Source organism: Tiliqua scincoides, chromosome 13, assembly GCF_035046505.1.
Source record: "Tiliqua scincoides isolate rTilSci1 chromosome 13, rTilSci1.hap2, whole genome shotgun sequence".
NCBI classification, from domain to species: domain Eukaryota; kingdom Metazoa; phylum Chordata; class Lepidosauria; order Squamata; family Scincidae; genus Tiliqua; species Tiliqua scincoides.
This window is the reverse complement of record NC_089833.1, coordinates 9048036-9064891: the sequence shown is the minus strand read 5'-3', so window position 1 is coordinate 9064891 and position 16856 is coordinate 9048036. Positions and strand designations below refer to the sequence as shown.

At 49.3% G+C, this 16856-nt stretch overlaps 1 protein-coding gene across 1 annotated transcript; it reads right to left on the bottom strand.

The window, feature by feature from the left end:
* Positions 1 to 118: 118 nt before the first annotated feature.
* On the bottom strand, positions 119 to 16219 carry AMDHD2 (amidohydrolase domain containing 2). Its single transcript, XM_066640620.1, has 12 exons — positions 16130 to 16219; positions 14084 to 14190; positions 12048 to 12184; positions 10247 to 10386; positions 8878 to 8932; positions 7517 to 7729; positions 6703 to 6791; positions 6066 to 6210; positions 5582 to 5689; positions 4325 to 4393; positions 2918 to 3019; positions 119 to 1150 (listed from the first exon to the last, which is right to left on the bottom strand). The coding sequence occupies exons 2-12, from the start codon at positions 14164 to 14166 to the stop codon at positions 1062 to 1064; spliced, it is 1230 nt and encodes a 409-aa protein (XP_066496717.1). The 5' UTR covers positions 14167 to 14190; positions 16130 to 16219; the 3' UTR covers positions 119 to 1061.
* Between the last annotated feature and the right edge of the window lie 637 nt (positions 16220 to 16856).

Genomic DNA, 16856 nt, shown 5'->3' with positions numbered 1-16856 from the left:
CCGCTGTGAGATACAGGCAGCTGGACTAGATGGGCCTATGGCCTGACCCAGTGGGGCTGTTCTTATGTTGATAAGCAGAACTCCCACACTATATAATTCTTCTCAATTTTATGTAACAGATCATCTTATGCAAAACAAGCAGATGTATATTTTTGCATTATTTATTCGAATAAAATGCGGTGCATTTAGTTGCATTTTTTTTTAAACAGGCTGTTCAACAGTGTAATCTATGTACGTCTTAAGCAGAAGTCACAACCATTTGCATTCAATGGAGCTTGCTCCCAGGAAAGTACATATAGGACTGCATCCCAGAATAGGACTCACCCAACCCATCTTTAACAGAACACTGCAGATACAGGCAGAGGGTGCAAGAGAAGGGGTACTTTTGGGACCCCTCGATATTTTGGCTCAATGAGGAGTTCCCCAGAGTAAGACTAGACGCAGCAAAGAGGCGGGAGAACAGTGTCACGTAAGGCACAGCCTGCACAGGGGAAGAAGTGCATGCAGAGGCTGCTCACCCTGGAAGTAAAACCAGATACATCCATGCCCCAGTTGGTTTTAATCAGAAAAGGCAGGTCAGAATCCAGAAGGTGCCATTACAGTGTGAGGCCAACAGAGAGGCACTGTGGGAGGACAAAGGCATGAGCTCTCTATGGCTGCAGTTTTGTGCATTTCATTGTGTTGGGTGCATAACTGCCCCAGGGCTTTGCATTCACCCAGTAAAGGAGTGTTTGCCTCCTTTTTCTGCAGGAAGGACCCAGAGGCAGCATTTGAGGGACAGCCACGTGGGACAGTTATTGCTACCAAAGCACAGAAATGGACAGTCCCGCTAAAGCCCCTTGAAAGATAAGGCTTCCTGGAGGTCACACCTTGAAGAGACCAGAAGCCAGAGCTGCAGCGTCTGGCCCTGTTTTGCTTGAACATGACTCCTCAAAGAGAACTGCTGGAGTGCAAGGAAGACCAAGCTGAGCTGTCTTCGGAAGGAGACCACTGCAGCTTGGCTAGAACCCACGTTGGCCTAGTGGGCTGGAGCACTGCTCATCCCAGATGCGGCTCTTGGTTCAGATGACGAAGGCTTCGCGCCTCCAGACTTGCTGGCCTGCAATGTAGGTGGCTCTGACCTGGAGGCTGTCATCCAGCAGCAGGAAATCTATGGGGAGCAGGAAGATGTGGAAGACACGGTATTAGAACACACACACTCTACTAGGGCCTCTTTAACGTTTGGTAGGAGCAGAGGCCAAGTACTGGCCAGGGTTGCTGGACCTCAGGTTTCTGAGGGCCATCCCAGACTCTACAGCTAGATCCTGGTTTAGGAGAGCCTGAGGACCACCTCTGTTGCCACTGTCTCCTCCCCTTTATTCAAAATCGAGTGTGCATTGATGGGATGCCACCCCACCTTGACCCATTAAAGCAGAGGAGGCAGTGGAGTGGTGTAGAGCAGGGGTGTCCAAAGTTTTTGGCAGGAGGAGGGCCACATCATCTCTCTGACACTGTGTCAGGGGCCAGCTGGGGGGGAAGAATTAATGTACAGTTAAAATTTGAATAAATTTACATAAGTTTACATAAATGAATATATTAAAGATGAACTTATATGAATAAATGAAGGTCTTGCAATAGCTCAAGGCCTATAACAGGCCTTGCACAAAGCAAGGCTGGCCTTTCCTTTACTGCTGCTGCTGCATCACAGACATGAAACAGCAAGCAGTGGTGGTAGCCCTCATCCCATAGCTCATGTGAGAGGTCAGTCGCCCTCACGCTGAGATCACTTGCGTAAGGCCAGTGTGGGCTCCAACAAATCTCCAGAGGGCCAGAGGCTCATTGGAGACTGGGGGCACCCTAAGGGCCGCATTGAGGGGCCTCGAGGGCCGCAAGTGGCCCCAGGGCCAGGATTTGGGCACCCCTGGTGTAGAGGAAGTAGTTTGCATCAGTAATAATATTTTAAAATATTCCTTTAAAATTATATCACTTAGAAAAAGTCCTTTTTTCTACTAGCAGGAAATTCCTCTTAAGAACTACAATTTTTCATTGATCTCCTCCCCATTTCCTCCCCGTCCTTTTTCTACAGGGCTTCTTTAGCACAGCACCAACGTGGCACCAGATTTAATCCGGGGGTGTGTGTCATTCAGTAGAATCCAACTATGTGATGTCACCAGGCTGTGCCTATTGAATCTCAGGTTTGGGGATGCCTCTGAATTAGCAATCCTATTTATATCCTGTTGGATTGCACAGAAAGAAAAAAAAAACAGCATCAACCAGGCCAGAGATTTTGTCTAAGATCTATATACGTTCTTTGAAGCACTAGCTTCTTCCAGAGGTCACAGCAGCATCAAGCACAGCTTGGTCTGTGCACCAGAACTGATGATCTTGGCAGCAAGACTATGGGATGAGCAGAATTCCCACACTCTATACAGTTCTTCTCAATTATATGTAACAGATTATCTTATGCAAAACAAGCAGATGTACATTTGAGACTATGTACAAGCAGACTATGGGATAAGCAGAACTCCCACACTCTATGTTATTAGGTAAAGTACGATGGAATTGTGTTGTGGCTGCATCCCAAAGATTTCACTGTCTGCCTCTGATAAAAGGGGCTTGTGGGAAAATAAAATAGTCAGCCTTTATGATGCCACCAGACGCTTGGGTTTTACATCCTCTTTTTTACAGCCTCTAATGGGTTATGTCAGAATGCCAGATGCAAGGGAGGGCACCAGGATGAGGTCTCTTGTTATCTGGTGTGCTCCCTGGGGCATTTGGTGGGCCGCTGTGAGATACAGGAAGCCGGACTAGATGGGTGTTTGGCCTGATCCAATGGGGCTGTTCTTATGTTCTCTTTTTACAGCAGAACATGCAGGAGGGTTCAGGGATGGGGGAGGCTGGCAAAAGGTTTAGGGTATTGTCCCCATCACACCAATACCTGCATCGGTGTCATAATCCAAGGTTCCCTTCTGGTCCTCGATTTCCAAGAGCTGAGCAGGATGGAGAGAAGCAGCTTCCAGCGCCATCTCCACCGAGCATCCTGCAAGAGAGAAAGCTTTTAATTGGCAGTTGAGGTGGGAACAGGTTCTTCTGCAGAAAAGGATTTTCAACCATTTCATGCCTTGGGGGTCAAGCTTCCAGGGATCACCGAGGTGCCAACATGAACTTGCAGAGGAGAGCTCAAAAGACCGAATGCTCTTCTAGGCAAGAACATTCTCTCCCCTAGATGGCAAGGAGAAAGGTAGTGGTTAACCCCTGCTAACTGGCTAAGAGGCGCTTTTTCAAGTGGTTGCTCCTCTTTTATTTAGCAGGGGGAGAGTAACTGGCCCACCTCACCCCAGCAGTGTCTTTTCTAGTGGCTGTCTGCTGGTGTTGCATCTTTTTAGATTGTGAGCCCTTTTGGGACAGGGAGCCGTTAGATATTTGATTTTCTCTGTAAACCACTTTGTGAACTTTTTGTTGAAAAGCAGTATATAAATACTGTTGTTGCTGTTGTTAGAGCAGCCATTTTCAACCACTGTGCCGTGATTGCGGGGCTGGGGCACCTTCCTTATGAGGAAAGGCTACGGCGTTTGGGCCTCTTCAGCCTAGAAAAGAGACGCCTGAAGGGGGACATGATTGACACATACAAAATTATGCAGGGGATGGACAGAGTGGATAGGGAGATGCTCTTTACACTCTCACATAATACCAGAACCAGGGGACATCCACTAAAATTGAGTGTTGGGCGGGTTAGGACAGACAAAAGAAAATATTTCTTTACTCAGTGTGTGGTCGGTCTGTGGAACTCCTTGCCACAGGATGTGGTGCTGGCGTCTAGCCTAGACGCCTTTAAAAGGGGATTGGACAAGTTTCTGGAGGAAAAATCCATTATGGGGTACAAGCCATGATGCGTATGCGCAACCTCCTGATTTTAGAAATGGGCTATGTCAGAAGGCCAGATGCAGGGGAGGGCACCAGGATGAGGTCTCTTGTTATCTGGTGTGCTCCCTGGGGCATTTGGTGGGCTGCTGTGAGATACAGGAAGCTGGACTAGATGGGCCTATGGCCTGATCCAGTGGGGCTGTTCTTATGTTCTTATGGCACACTGGTGGGCCGCGAATGGTCTGCAGGTGTGCCGTGGGAGTTTGGGGGAGGGTCATTTATTAGTAGGGCCACTGGGGGATGCGAGCCCCCTGCTGGCAGTACAGCGTGCCTTGTCAACTGTCAAAATAGTGTGCCTTGACAATTTTAGGAACACAGTGTCACGATGATTGCAGAATTCACTCATCCCGTTTGTGTGATATGTGATCCCCATTTTGGCTGAGATTTCCTAGGCTTCAACGTCTACATGCAGCCGGCTTACCTGTAGTGTCCCTAAAGTGCCGGACACAGGTCTCCATGGTTGCTACGCTGCCACTCAGTGTTTTGGTCCCTGCAAAGTGGAAGTTAGACAGAAAGATGTCTATAATTGGGGGGTGGGGTGGGAAACATTCCTATAAACCAGGGGTGACCAAAGTGTTTGGCAGGAAGGCCACATCATCTCTCTAACACTGTGTTGGGGGGAATTAATTTACATTTCAAATTTGAATAAATTTACATAAATGAATATATTAAAGATGAACTTATATGAATGAATGAAGGTCTTGCAATAGCTCAAGGCCTGTAAAAGGCCTGGCACAAAGCAAGGCTGGCCTTTCCTTTGCTGCCACTACTGCATCCCAGACGTGAAACAACAAGCAGTGGAGGGAGCCCTCATCCCACAGCTCACTTGAGAGGCCAAACAGTTGCCCTCACGCTGAGAGCAGTTGCGTCGGGCCAGTGTGGGCTCCAACAAATCTCTGGAGGGCCAGAGGCTCAGGGGCTCCCTGAGGGCCGCATAGAGAGGTCTTGAGGGCTGCAAGTGGCCCCAGGGCTGGCGTTTGGGCACCGCTGCTGTAAACCATCAGAGGAGGTAACTGGGGTTTCTCAGCATTTTTGATGTATAGGATGTTGAATGAGAAACACAGCTATGTCTTGAATGCTAAAAGCTAGATTTTGAGCACAGGCTGCCACCCGGATCACAAAGGAAGGGGCTGCAGCTCAGGGGCAAGGCCCATCCTTTGAATGCAGCCTCAGGTTCAATCCCCAGACTCTCCAGATAGCGCTGGGAAAGACCCTGTTTTAATGGGGCAAGGAGCAAAACAGGATGCTGAAACCTCATCCTTCCTGGTTTCTGAGCAATCGCTGGGCACCACCACACATTTGCAAGCATGGCCTTGAAGCCATGAGGACTAGAAACTTTGCTGGGGGGGGGAAAGCCAAAGTTGCCAGGAGTGTGAATTCTGTAGCTAATATCACATTATGTGCTTTTTCAGCACTCAGGTGAAGACACAGCAAACACACAGCCCTGGGATGTGTGTTGCCATGTCTACACCCGAGTACTGAAAAAAATACACATAAATAAATCTACCTTTGTATAGTGGTTTCAAGTAATCCAGCAGCTTCATGTATCTAATAGGTCCAGGGCTCCATCGGTCAAAGCCAGCCCACCTGCTCTGGTTTTGTAGATTAAAGCCTGGCTCTGGGAATCAGAGAGCTTCCCAGGACTCCCTCCTCCAGAGCTGGGTCACGGGGCACTCACCTGCAATGTAGCTGTTCAGTCCATCTACCTCAATCACCTGCTGGCCCAATGTGTGCCGACCTGGGGGGAGCCCCATTGCTGGAATGGCGTCTGTCACCAAGACCAGCCCTAGAGAGACATACAGTTGGCGCCTGTTAATCGATGCCACTCTGGTTTGTGTGATGGGCAAGTTCTGTCCTCCATGTTTATCCAAGGAAAGCAGTTCAAGCAGAAAGGCAGCTGAGAAGCAGGACGGAGGCTGCCTTTGGATCTGTTTTTTGTATGCAGGAGGTCCCAGGTTCAATCTCTGGCAGCTCCAGGCCAGTCTGGGAAAAACCTCTGTGGAACCTGGAGAGCTGTTGCTGGGCGGGGCTGAGTCAGACGGAGCAGACTCAGGAGGCAGCAGCTTCCCAAGGTTCTCCATAAAGCTTTGCAAAGGACCCACCCAGGGGGGATGCAGTCCTTGCCCACCACTTGGTACTCCCTGCCGAATGGCGACACGCACCTTTAGGGTGGGCCCGGTGTGCAATCCGCAGAGCGGCAGGATTCGTGTGGATCCCGTCTGATATCATGCCGTAGAACACCTGCCGACCTGGAGGAATCTGGTCACTTGTGAGAAGCCCCACGATCCCTGGATCTCGATGGTGGAACTGCATGAAGGGGGAAAGGGGGGAGAGAGGGTGAGTCCTGATCCACAGCCCCTGTGCCAATCCAGATGGAAAGAAGAGAAATTGGCAGGCAGAAGGTCTTGGAACCTGCAAGGTTTTTTTTCCCTTTGCATTCTGCAGCCCTGCAGATTTTTACCAATCTGTCCTCCACCCCCCACTCTAAGATGAGGGACACCTTAAAGCTTTTGAACAGCCTGCACTATGAAGCTAATTCTGCATCAAGTCAGCCTAGATTTTGCATACATTTTCAAGGGTTTCCTTATTTTGGTCAGCCAAATAAGGCGGGCCTGTCCACACCTCCAATGTGCTACCAGTGGTGCTGGCTCTCCCCAGCTTCTGATAATTCACAAAGCACTATCCACACACAGTTTGACTGTAGTAACCATGAGGGCTAGGAACTTGGCTTGTTGCTTTTCTGCTGGAGAGTGGAGATTCCCAGGGTGCTGGCAAGGACTCTGCCTCCATCCTACTTACAGGTAACATGGCGTTGAAGAGATGAGTGATGAAGGTGGCTCCGTGCCGAACAGCTTCTTCAGCCTGAGACAGGTTGGCTATGGAGTGACCTGGAGAAACACAGAGGACTAGAGACATGAAGGTGTCAAATGCTCCTTCTCAGAGCTGGGAGATTATTTGTAGAAGGTATCAGTGGGTAAGAATACAGCAGGCTCTAGCAACCTGGAGTGGGGGGGGGGGATAATTCAGCCCCCAGACCAACCTTCCACCTGACTCCCAACTGCAAGGGCCTCACCCACCCATCACCACACCTCAGCAGATTCCTCCTGAGTGGAGAAAGAGAACAAGCTTTTCAACCCACGCCTCTTGCAATGTGGATAGAAATAGGCCCTGCCAGTTCCTCTCTTATGCATGCCAAGCTGCTCAGTCTCAGCTTCAGCTGCAGCGTGGGGAAAATAATACTTTGCTCTGCTTCCCAGATTCAGTCTCCAGGAACAGCAGAGAAAAAGGCCTCTCTAGACAGCCACTGACAGCCTGTGTTGACAATACTAACCTTTATGGACCAACGGCCTGACTGTTTAAAGTGGCTTTCTATGATCTATTGCTTCACTATCTTACAGGGTTGTTGTGAGGACGACATCAATACAGTCACATGAAGCTCTTTGTAAACTCAGAAAGGTTTACATAAATTTCAAAGTTTTATTTGAAGTATCTTCAGGCCAAAAATGGCATGTTAACACTCTGATGCGATTTCAAAAGGTGGTTCGCATGTCCACCGCTCCTAGGGGCCCCAAATCTCACTCCTTCCATGTTCAAGGGTCAAGGAAACCTTTACCTAGTGACACACAGATGCCCTGCTTGGTGAGCTCCCGGATCACCTCCCCACTCCTCTTCATTTCAGGTGCCAACGTGATGATGCGGACGCAGTCTAGGCACCCGTAGGTGGCCTGCACTTCCTGGAACGCCCCCTTTTCATAGGTGCGGAGGAAGTTCTCAGGGTGAGCCCCCCTTTTCTCCTTGCTGATGAACGGGCCTTCCAAGTGAACTCCTGCAGCAATGTGGAAGGAAGGAGAGAACGCTCATGTTGTAGGAGAATATCATTGCCCTCTGCTGTCACCACCACCGGTGGGAGAGCCCTGCGGAAGGCCGCAGGTTCAATCCCTTGCAAAATACTGAGGGCTGCTGCTGTTAACAAAGCAGCTGAGATAGCTAAATAAATGCTTCTCTATCCTCAAAGGGATCACAAATTATTAACACACACACACAGCATCAGCCAGTGGAAGAGATCCATGCTGGGGTGGCTAGTAAAAGGAACAGGCAACTCTGCCCTCCTGTGGCTGTGACTGGAACTGCAAGTAGAGCTGGCTAAGCCACAGGCATCAGAAAGGTCTACACATGCCCGATCTTGGCTGATCTCGGAAGCTAAGCAGGGTCAGGCCTGGTTAGAACTTGGATGGGAGACCGCCTGGGAATACCGGATGCTGTAGGCTTATACCGTAGTCTTTCGAGACTGAAGGTTGCCAACCACCCTCTCTGACTATGGTAGAGCTAGTAAAGCAGTGGTTCCCAAACTGTGGTCCGGGGACCACAGGTGGTCCGTGAGACCCTGAGAAGTAGTCTGGAAGGTCTCAGGAAACAAAAGATGATCACTTTTGATCACATCCAGTGTCTTGACAAGTGAGCGCTTCCCCATGGACCACTGAAGTGTTCGCTGTGGATGTAGGCAGTCCGTTCTCCGATGGTGCAGCGCTTCCTGAAGTGCCAGCTGTGGGAGGGTCCATTCTCTACCCTTTCTGGTAGTCTGTGGAGGAGTACTCACTCTGCGAGATGCTTTCCCATGGACCATTGCGAGGGAGGAAAATGTCTGCCTCCACAGCTGGCATTTCCACTCTCACAAAGCGCTCCCCCATGGGCTACCAAACTGAATTGCATTTTTGTGTGTGGTAGGGATGGAAGGAGTCGCATGTGGTCCTCAACAATTCCAATGTTTGCTTTGGTGGCCCTCGGGCACCTAAAAGTTGGTAACCACTGTAGTAAAGGAACGGGCAAGAGAGAAGTCCGCCCTCCCATAGCTGTGGCTGGAACTATGGTGGAGCTAGTACAAGAGGTCTGCCCTCCAACAGCTGCGACTGGAAGTGCCAAGGGTTGGCCAAGGAAAGGGCAACAGAAAGGCCAAAAGGCCAAAGTCTTACTCACCAAGGATACCAGCTCCATGAGGTCCTCCATTATTAATGTGGATTTGAGGCAGAACCTGGTAGGGAGCAGTCATTGGAAATGTCCCTATTAATTTCTGCAACACTTCCAAGCATGCAAGGCCCTGTGTTACTCAACGAGTAATGTTTCAATAGTGCTGTGGGGTAGGCCAGTGTAATTCCCATTTGGCAAGTGGGATGTGTGGCTTGACCGAAACCACTGAACAAAGGCGCAGTGAAAATGAAATTTCAACTCAGGATCAAGTCCAACCCTTCACTGGCCGAACTGTCAACATTGCCTCATGGTCAAACTTGTTTGTTGACTGTGGACACACAAACCACCATCTTATCCAAAGGATTAACTTTGGTCCCAAGATCCAGCTCCAGTTAGCATACAAAATTAGACAGGCTCTTAAATTGGACCCCAGGGAGAGGTCTCTGGATGTGTCCACTCTAGCCTATTGCTCTCCTTTCCTTCACACTTCCATCCCCCTTGTTTTTTTCTGGTCTAGGGAGTAAGAGGAGGAGCCGTGAAAGTGAGTGGATGGATGAAAGAGGGAGGCCTTCTGCCAATCTGCTCCCTGAGGCAACTATCTCAGCAGGCCTCATCGATGAGCCGTCTGTATTGGTTTCTGCTCTAGATCATAATAACTACATGCAATTTCTGTTACATTGCTTAGAGCAGTTGGCCACTTGGGATATAATCCTATTTGTAAGAAGGCAAGAAATAAACGAGAGTAATAAATAGATGGAAGGTTATTTCAAAATAGACCTCCCTCTTCTGGGCCTAACTTCTTTCTTATCCCTTCACCCATTTACAGTGCAAACCTGTGCATATCTATTCTGTGTATAGGATCGTGGTGCCAGTCACCCACACCACAGTCTGTTGGAACAGACCCATTTTGTTATGCAAGCTGCCCGTTTGATCTCTGGCAATGCTGCCCTATCAAGAATCCAAAGGTTAGCTCCAGCAATTTCAGTTCAGAGTCCAGGTGCTTATTCTCTCCCCTTTGGAGAAGGCTAAACCACATATACCACTCTGAGCATCTTGTGGGCCAGGCAGGATAAAAGCATCATTCTTATTATGCTATTCAAATGACAGAAGCTAATCCAGGATTGTACCTTTGTGACCCATCACACCAGAGACAGCCCACCAGTCAAACACTGCAGCTGCCAGTTTGAGATTGCGGCCTGACTTTTTGCTGCCTGCTGGGATAGTAAAGCAAAACGCAGTAGGTTTATGGAGCATCTGGAGGGCTACCATGTTTGGGTGGTTGTTGGGGTTAAGCAAACCTACCCCCAATACTAATGGCAGTCAAGCTCATGAGACTTCAACAATGTAATAAGCAAGGGCTGTTTCATCGCCTCCTCACCTTGCGGTATACAGAGGGTGGGGAGGTCACTAGAGTTGGGCAGAAAGAGGTCACTCCATGGGAGAGTATCTTCTGGGCAACCAATGAGATTCCTGCTCCTACATCATCTGCTGCCAGGGAAAAATCCACTCCAAAACCACCTAAACCAAGATACAAAAACAGATACAAAAGATCAAGGGCCCAATCCCATCCAACTTTCCAGCACTGGTGCAGCCGCAATGCAAATGTTCCCTTACCCTGAGGAGGCTTCTGCATCTTCCCACCAAAGGATGCAGCACATGCCCTATTGGCACCGCTGCACCGGCCCTGGAAAATTGGATAGGATTGGGCCCTAACTCCCTTTCAGCCTGTGTTACTTAACACTGGGAGCCAAAACACATAACCAAGCACATTTGCTTTTGAATGGAAGGACATTTCCCCCTTTCCAACCCCAGCAGCAATCCATTTTGTTCAGAAAAGTAGGCAAGTCCTTCTCTATTTATTGTGGTGGAGCCATGTGTACAAGGAACAGAACGAAGAATGAGGTAGATTATGGACTTCCCATGAAATGCCTGATGTCACGTAAAAAGAAAAAAGGCAGGGGAAAATCAAATTTGCGGCCACCATCATACATTATGAAGGATTTCTGGTTGAGCTTAATTGAAGAGGGGCTGTAATTCCGTAGTAGAATTATACAACTACCTACTGCTGCTACTAGTAGTATACTACTACTACTACTACTACTACTACATTCTGCATGGTTTGAATGCAGAAATAGCAGGTTCAGTTCCAACCAGCATGTCCCAGTAGCGCTAGGAAAGACCGAAACTCTGGAGAGCTACTGCCAGCCAGTGTAGAGTAAGCTAAGTAGATCAATGACTTGACTCATTAGACAGCTCCAGGTATTATGTGACTGTGAGCGCAATCCAACCCTTGACTTGGGCTGGCGCAAGTCCCTTGTGCCAGCCCAGCAGGGTCGCACATGTGCTGTAAGGCAAGTTTGCGCCGCCTCAGGAGGAAGCCAGGCCAGCGCTCAGAGAAGTGCCGGCCTGTGGAGGCTGTCGCAGGCCTCATCGCCAGCTTCCTCCATGTGGGTTGCGTCGGCCCGACTGGGCTGACGCAAGGAGAAAAGGTAGGTGGGGGGGAGGCGGGAGGGAGGTGTTCCTGGGCGGGGGAGGGCAGGCAGTGGGTGGCCCCGGGGCAGGCAGGTGGGGAGCAGGAGGCAGAGTTGGGATCCGGCAATTATGCCGGATCCCAACCTCTGTTCCCGGGGAGAATGGTGCAGCTTCAAGCTGCTCCACTCTCTTCGAGCAAGTCCGAGGATACCCATGGGGCCATCAGCCCTTACCCAGTGGTAAGGGGAAATGTTTCCCCTTGCCTCTGGCTGAGCTTCTTATGACCCCTATCCTGCGCTGGGTACAGCGCAAGCCTCTTGGCTCAGGATAGGATTGTGCCCTTGACTTCTTCACCCAAGACTTCTGCACATTTTCGCCATCACGCTTTTGTGAAAGTTTTTAAATGCACAGATTCTGCCTTGGGGGGCTCTTTCTCTGTCTTTCTATCCCTCTTCTATCCCATGCCACCTCTTTATCTGTCTTTCTATCCCTCTTTCCCCAGGAACTGAAGCTCTGACTCACCTTGAATAGCCAACATCATCTTGTACAAAAACACTTCAAAAATTTCTGTTGAAAGTTCAACATTCCATTCTAGTCACCGCCTGTTTTTCAACTTCTGAACTGCCAAAGGGCTTGGCAGTCGTCTTGTTGAACTGTTCAACCCCCACTGTTTTGTACCCATTTCACAGGCCTTCACAATGCCTTACCATTGATCTGAACATCAATGAAACCAGGTGCAATGATGCTGCCCTTGCAGTCCAGTTGGACATCTGCCGATTTCTTCTCATCGAAGAACAGCTTCTCTGGGTTTAGGATCTTCCCATCTCTCACCCACAGGTCCTCTCTGAAAGAGAAACAACGGGGTCATGCAGGCCTTAGCCGGCTCTAAGTGCAGCCTAGAAACACTGATGTGTTTGTTTTTGTTGTATGGTTGTTGAATTCAATATCCAGATAAATGGATAGTGCTTGGTACTGAAGGATGGAGACAGATCCTACTTTTATCCCAGGGAGTTGGAAGCCATTTGATAAAGGCATGGAATTTTCTTTTAAAGACACTTAGGTTACAATAATCTATGACACCTAATCCTGCAGTCAAAAGGAATTCAGAACCTATCAGAGACTAACTACTGGAGATGCTGCAATTCAAATGCAGCCCTGCTGTGTGTATTTTGGTCATGTCAAAAAATTAAGGGGTTCCTGGATGAGTATCAGGTAGGAAATTAAAATGGTGACTGGATACCTGCTCCCCTTCAATCCCAAAATGGAACAACTTGGTTCTGAATGACAGAACAAAATTAGTAACACGTTGACTGACAGCTGCTATGATCTCTACTGTCAAGGCTACACATGTCAATTCAGAAGTAACACACTAAGTTCAATGGGGCTTTCTCTCAGGTAAGCAGGAATAGAGTTACAGCAGTGGTTCTCAAACTCTCAGGGAAAGTTTGAGAGCCTGTAAATCCTTGCAGGGGCGGGGGGGAGGCAGTGACGTGATCCTCAGGATCAGGTCGCTAAGGCGGCTGTAGGGGCTTGGCTGGATTTACCAGAGCTTCTTGCAGCCTCCTGGGGGTGCAGGGAGCCTGCGCAAGCAACTGCAGGGCTCCCCAGGTCTTCAAAAGTGAAAGCGGAGTGATCGCGCCCCACCTCGCTTCGCTTTCACTTCTTAAGCTTCTGGGAGCCCTGCAGAAGGTCGTGCGCTCCCCGCACCACCCAGGAGGCTCTGGTAAGTCCAGCCAAGCCTCTGCAGCCTCCCTAGGGATGCAGTCCTGGAGATCTTGTTGCTGCCTCCTCCCTGCCTCTGCTCCTTAAGGGGCAGAGACCAGGGCCCTCAGGCTGGAGCGTTGCAACACCCCAATCTGAAAACCACTGGGTTACAGCCTTAGATATCTCTGGCTGCAGTAGCTTGTTTCTTCATTGCCGATATCAGATACACCTCTAATTATTGTCTGAATAAAACCAAGGTCTTTAAATGTCGATTTCATAGATATTTCTACATTTCATAGAAATAGCAAATAAAATTTTTGTTCCAATCGTGCATCTTATAGCCTTAAGACAGTAAATGACAGTAAATGTAAATATGAACTTTTTGTTGAAAAGCTGTATATACTATTATTATTATTTATTAACAACAACAACAATAATAAAAATATGATAATATTGCATACATTTCAGTTTTGCCCAAAATTTTCATACTTCCAAATTAGAAGCTTTCTGGCCCATTTCAAAGTTCCCCAAAATTTTACACCTCTACACTGCAGAACCAATACCTCATTACAATTTGATGTGCCAGGGGGCGGTGTAGTTAGACCTGGAAGATCCAGGTTCACTCACTCACAAGTTTCCTGTGTGACCTTGGGTCAGTCACTATATCTCAGCCTAATCTATCTCACAGGGTTGTTGCAAAGACAAAAGGAGGGAAGGAAGCTCCTTGGAGGAAGGGTGGTGTATAAAGGGAAAAAAATAAATTTCTTGTGTTTTAACTATGACTTCTGCATTGTCTCTCCAAGCCTTTGTAAAGCAGGACAGAAACTATAAGGGACAAGAAATGCAATGAGCAGTTTGGCTATTAATAGATCTACTCACAGGGAGGTGTTACAACCTAGCAAATCAAGCAGTAACTAGAAAGGCATCTTTGTGAGGGCTATCGTGCAATCACTACTACTGCTATAGTCACCTGGTGCTAGGCCATACATCTAGGCCATCACAGGGACCTGGAAGAAAAGCAACAGCCCTGCCTCCTCACCGTTGCAGTTTGTGATCCCTTAAAATCCAACCGTTGGTAAACTGCAAGACCGGAGCATCCGAGACAGATTTATCAGACGGCATGATCCAGACATTAAGGGGATGAACCTGTGTGGGACAGAAGAGAGATAAGAGGCAAGGAAACTACCTAAGAGGCCAAATGAAATGCAACTCAGGAGATCCAGGGAAATAAAACTCCCACTCCAGGTCAAAGGAGACACAATAGAGGGGCTCATATGAATACAGGCCACTGCCTTCTTCTGAGTCAGATCCTTGTTTCATCTAGCTCAGTATGATCAGACAATGACTGGCAGCAGCTGTCCAGGACCAGAGTCTTTCCCAGTTTGACCTGGAGAAGCTGCCGGCCTGTGCCTGAACAGGGGAGTGCCCACAACTACACAAGGCAGATTGTTCCAATGCAGGACAACTTTTACAGTTGTGAAATTCTTCCTCATGCCCAGCCTATACTACTCCCCTGGCGTTTCAACTCTTCACTTCTAGTCCTGCCCTTGGGAGTCATAAAGAACAGGCACCCTCCTTCTTCCATGGGACAGCCTTTCAGGTGCTGAAGGTGGTTATCATATCTCCCCTTACTCTTTTCTACTTTGCGCTAAACATACCAAGCTCCTTTAACCATAAGTTTTGGTTTCCAGACCCTTCGAAACCTTAGCAGCCCTACTCCACACCTGCTCCAGCTTATCAACATCCTTCTTCATTAAACTGCAGTGCCAAAACTGTACAAAGTACTAATAGTACGAACTGTACTATTACTTGTAATATGGACTTCCCTGACAATGCAGCAGATCACTGCATTAGCTTTTTTTGCAGCCACATCACACTGCTGGTGCACATTCAGTTTATGGGCCATTAGGACACCTAGAATACCCTAAGTATTTTCTTGTGACTCTCCCAACACTCAATTTGAGTGCATGTTGCCTGGTTCTGGTGTAGGAGGGAAAAGAGCCTCTCTCTTATTGTATTGGCAACCTTCAGACTCGAAAGACTCTGGTATCGCTCTCTGAAAGGTGGTTCTGGAACAGCGTCTAGTGTGGCTGAAAAGGCCAATCCAGGAGTGACAATCCCTTCCACACCGGGAGCAAGTGCAGTCTGTCCCTGGTCTGTCTCCCTGGCTATGGGCCTTCCTTCTTTGCCTCTTTGCCTCAGACTGTTGGCCAAGTGTCTCTTCAAACTGGGAGAGGCCATGCTGCACAGCCTGCCTCCAAGCGGGCCGCTCAGAGGCCAGGGTTTCCCACTTGTTGAGGTCCACTCTTAAGGCCTTCAGATCCCTCTTGCAGATGTCCTTGTATTGCAGCTGTGGTCTACCTGTAGGGCGCTTTCCTTGCACGAGTTCTCCATAGAGGAGATCCTTTGGGATCCGGCCATCATCCATTCTCACGACATGACCGAGCCAACACAGGTGTCTCTGTTTCAGCAGTGCACACATGCTAGGGATTCCAGCACGTTCCAGGACTGCGTTGTTAGGAACTTTGTCCTGCCAGGTGATGCTGAGAATGCGCTGGAGGCAGCGCATGTGGAAAGCATTCAGTTTCCTCTCCTGTTGTGAGCGGAGAGTCCATGCCTTGCTGCAGTACAGAAGTGTACTCAGGACGCAAGCTCTGTAGACCTGGATCTTGGTATGTTCTGTCAGCTTCTTACTCTATCTTCTTAACCTCACTCTATCTATCACCATACCCTGTGGCAAGGGGTTCCAAAGACACTGAATCAGAGTGGGTTTCCCCTGGTTCTGGTGTTGTATCAGAGGGAAAAGAGCCTCCCCCTCTTCACTCTATCACCATATCCTGTGGCAAGGAGTTCCACAGGCACTCAATCAGAATGGGTGTCCCTCGGTTCTGGTGTTGTGTGAGGGGGCAAAGAGCCTCCCTCTCTCCACCCTACCTTTCACCACACCCAGTGGCAAGGAGTTCCACAGACACTCGAGTGGGTGTCCCCTGGCTCTGGTGTTGAGTGGGAGACCAAAGGACACCCCACCCCTGCACTCCCACCCCACCCACATGTGCATAATTAATTACGATCATTAACCACACACCTTCTGCTGCAGGCTGCCCACAGCCCCAGGCGGCTCCCCCACTCCGGAGAAGTCCCACTTCCTGCCCTGCTCACTCCCAGCCAGGCTCCCTGCTGCCCAGGGTCACATGACAGCAACGCGCTCAGCAGCCGGGCGGAGCAGCTGCTCGCAGGTCACGTGAGCGGCCACACAGCGCCGCCTCTTTGCCCAGCGCCGCCGCCATCTTGAGAAGGTCACAGCCAGAGGAGCCCTGCAAAGGGGCGGGGTTTAGAGCATGTGCATCTCTTGGGACCAGCTGCATTCTGAGCCTTTAGCAGCTGCACTGCAGGCAGGCACTCAACAGGTGCAGCTTCCCCTCTTGATGCTATTGGCTGCTCTAGTGGCAGCTCCCTGAGCCTTTAACAGCCTCACTGCAGGCAGGCACTCACCAGGTGCAGCTTCCCCAGCACAGAGACACCCTCCTTATTGGCTGCTCTAGTAGCAGCTCCCTGTGCCTTTGAATAGCCTCACTGCAGGCAGGCACTCAACAAGTGCAGCTTCCCCTTCTAATGCTGTTCTTATTGGCTGACCTAGTGTCAGCTCCCTGAGCCTTTCAACAGCCTCACTCAACAGGTGTTGAGGCAGGCACGCAACAGGTGCAGCTTCTCCCAGCAGCATGTAGCAATTGGACTGCTGTTTAAGCAAGTCCATCCATCTGGTTTGCTCTTCCATACCCCAAATCAATATAATAAAATCCATTGCGCACAGA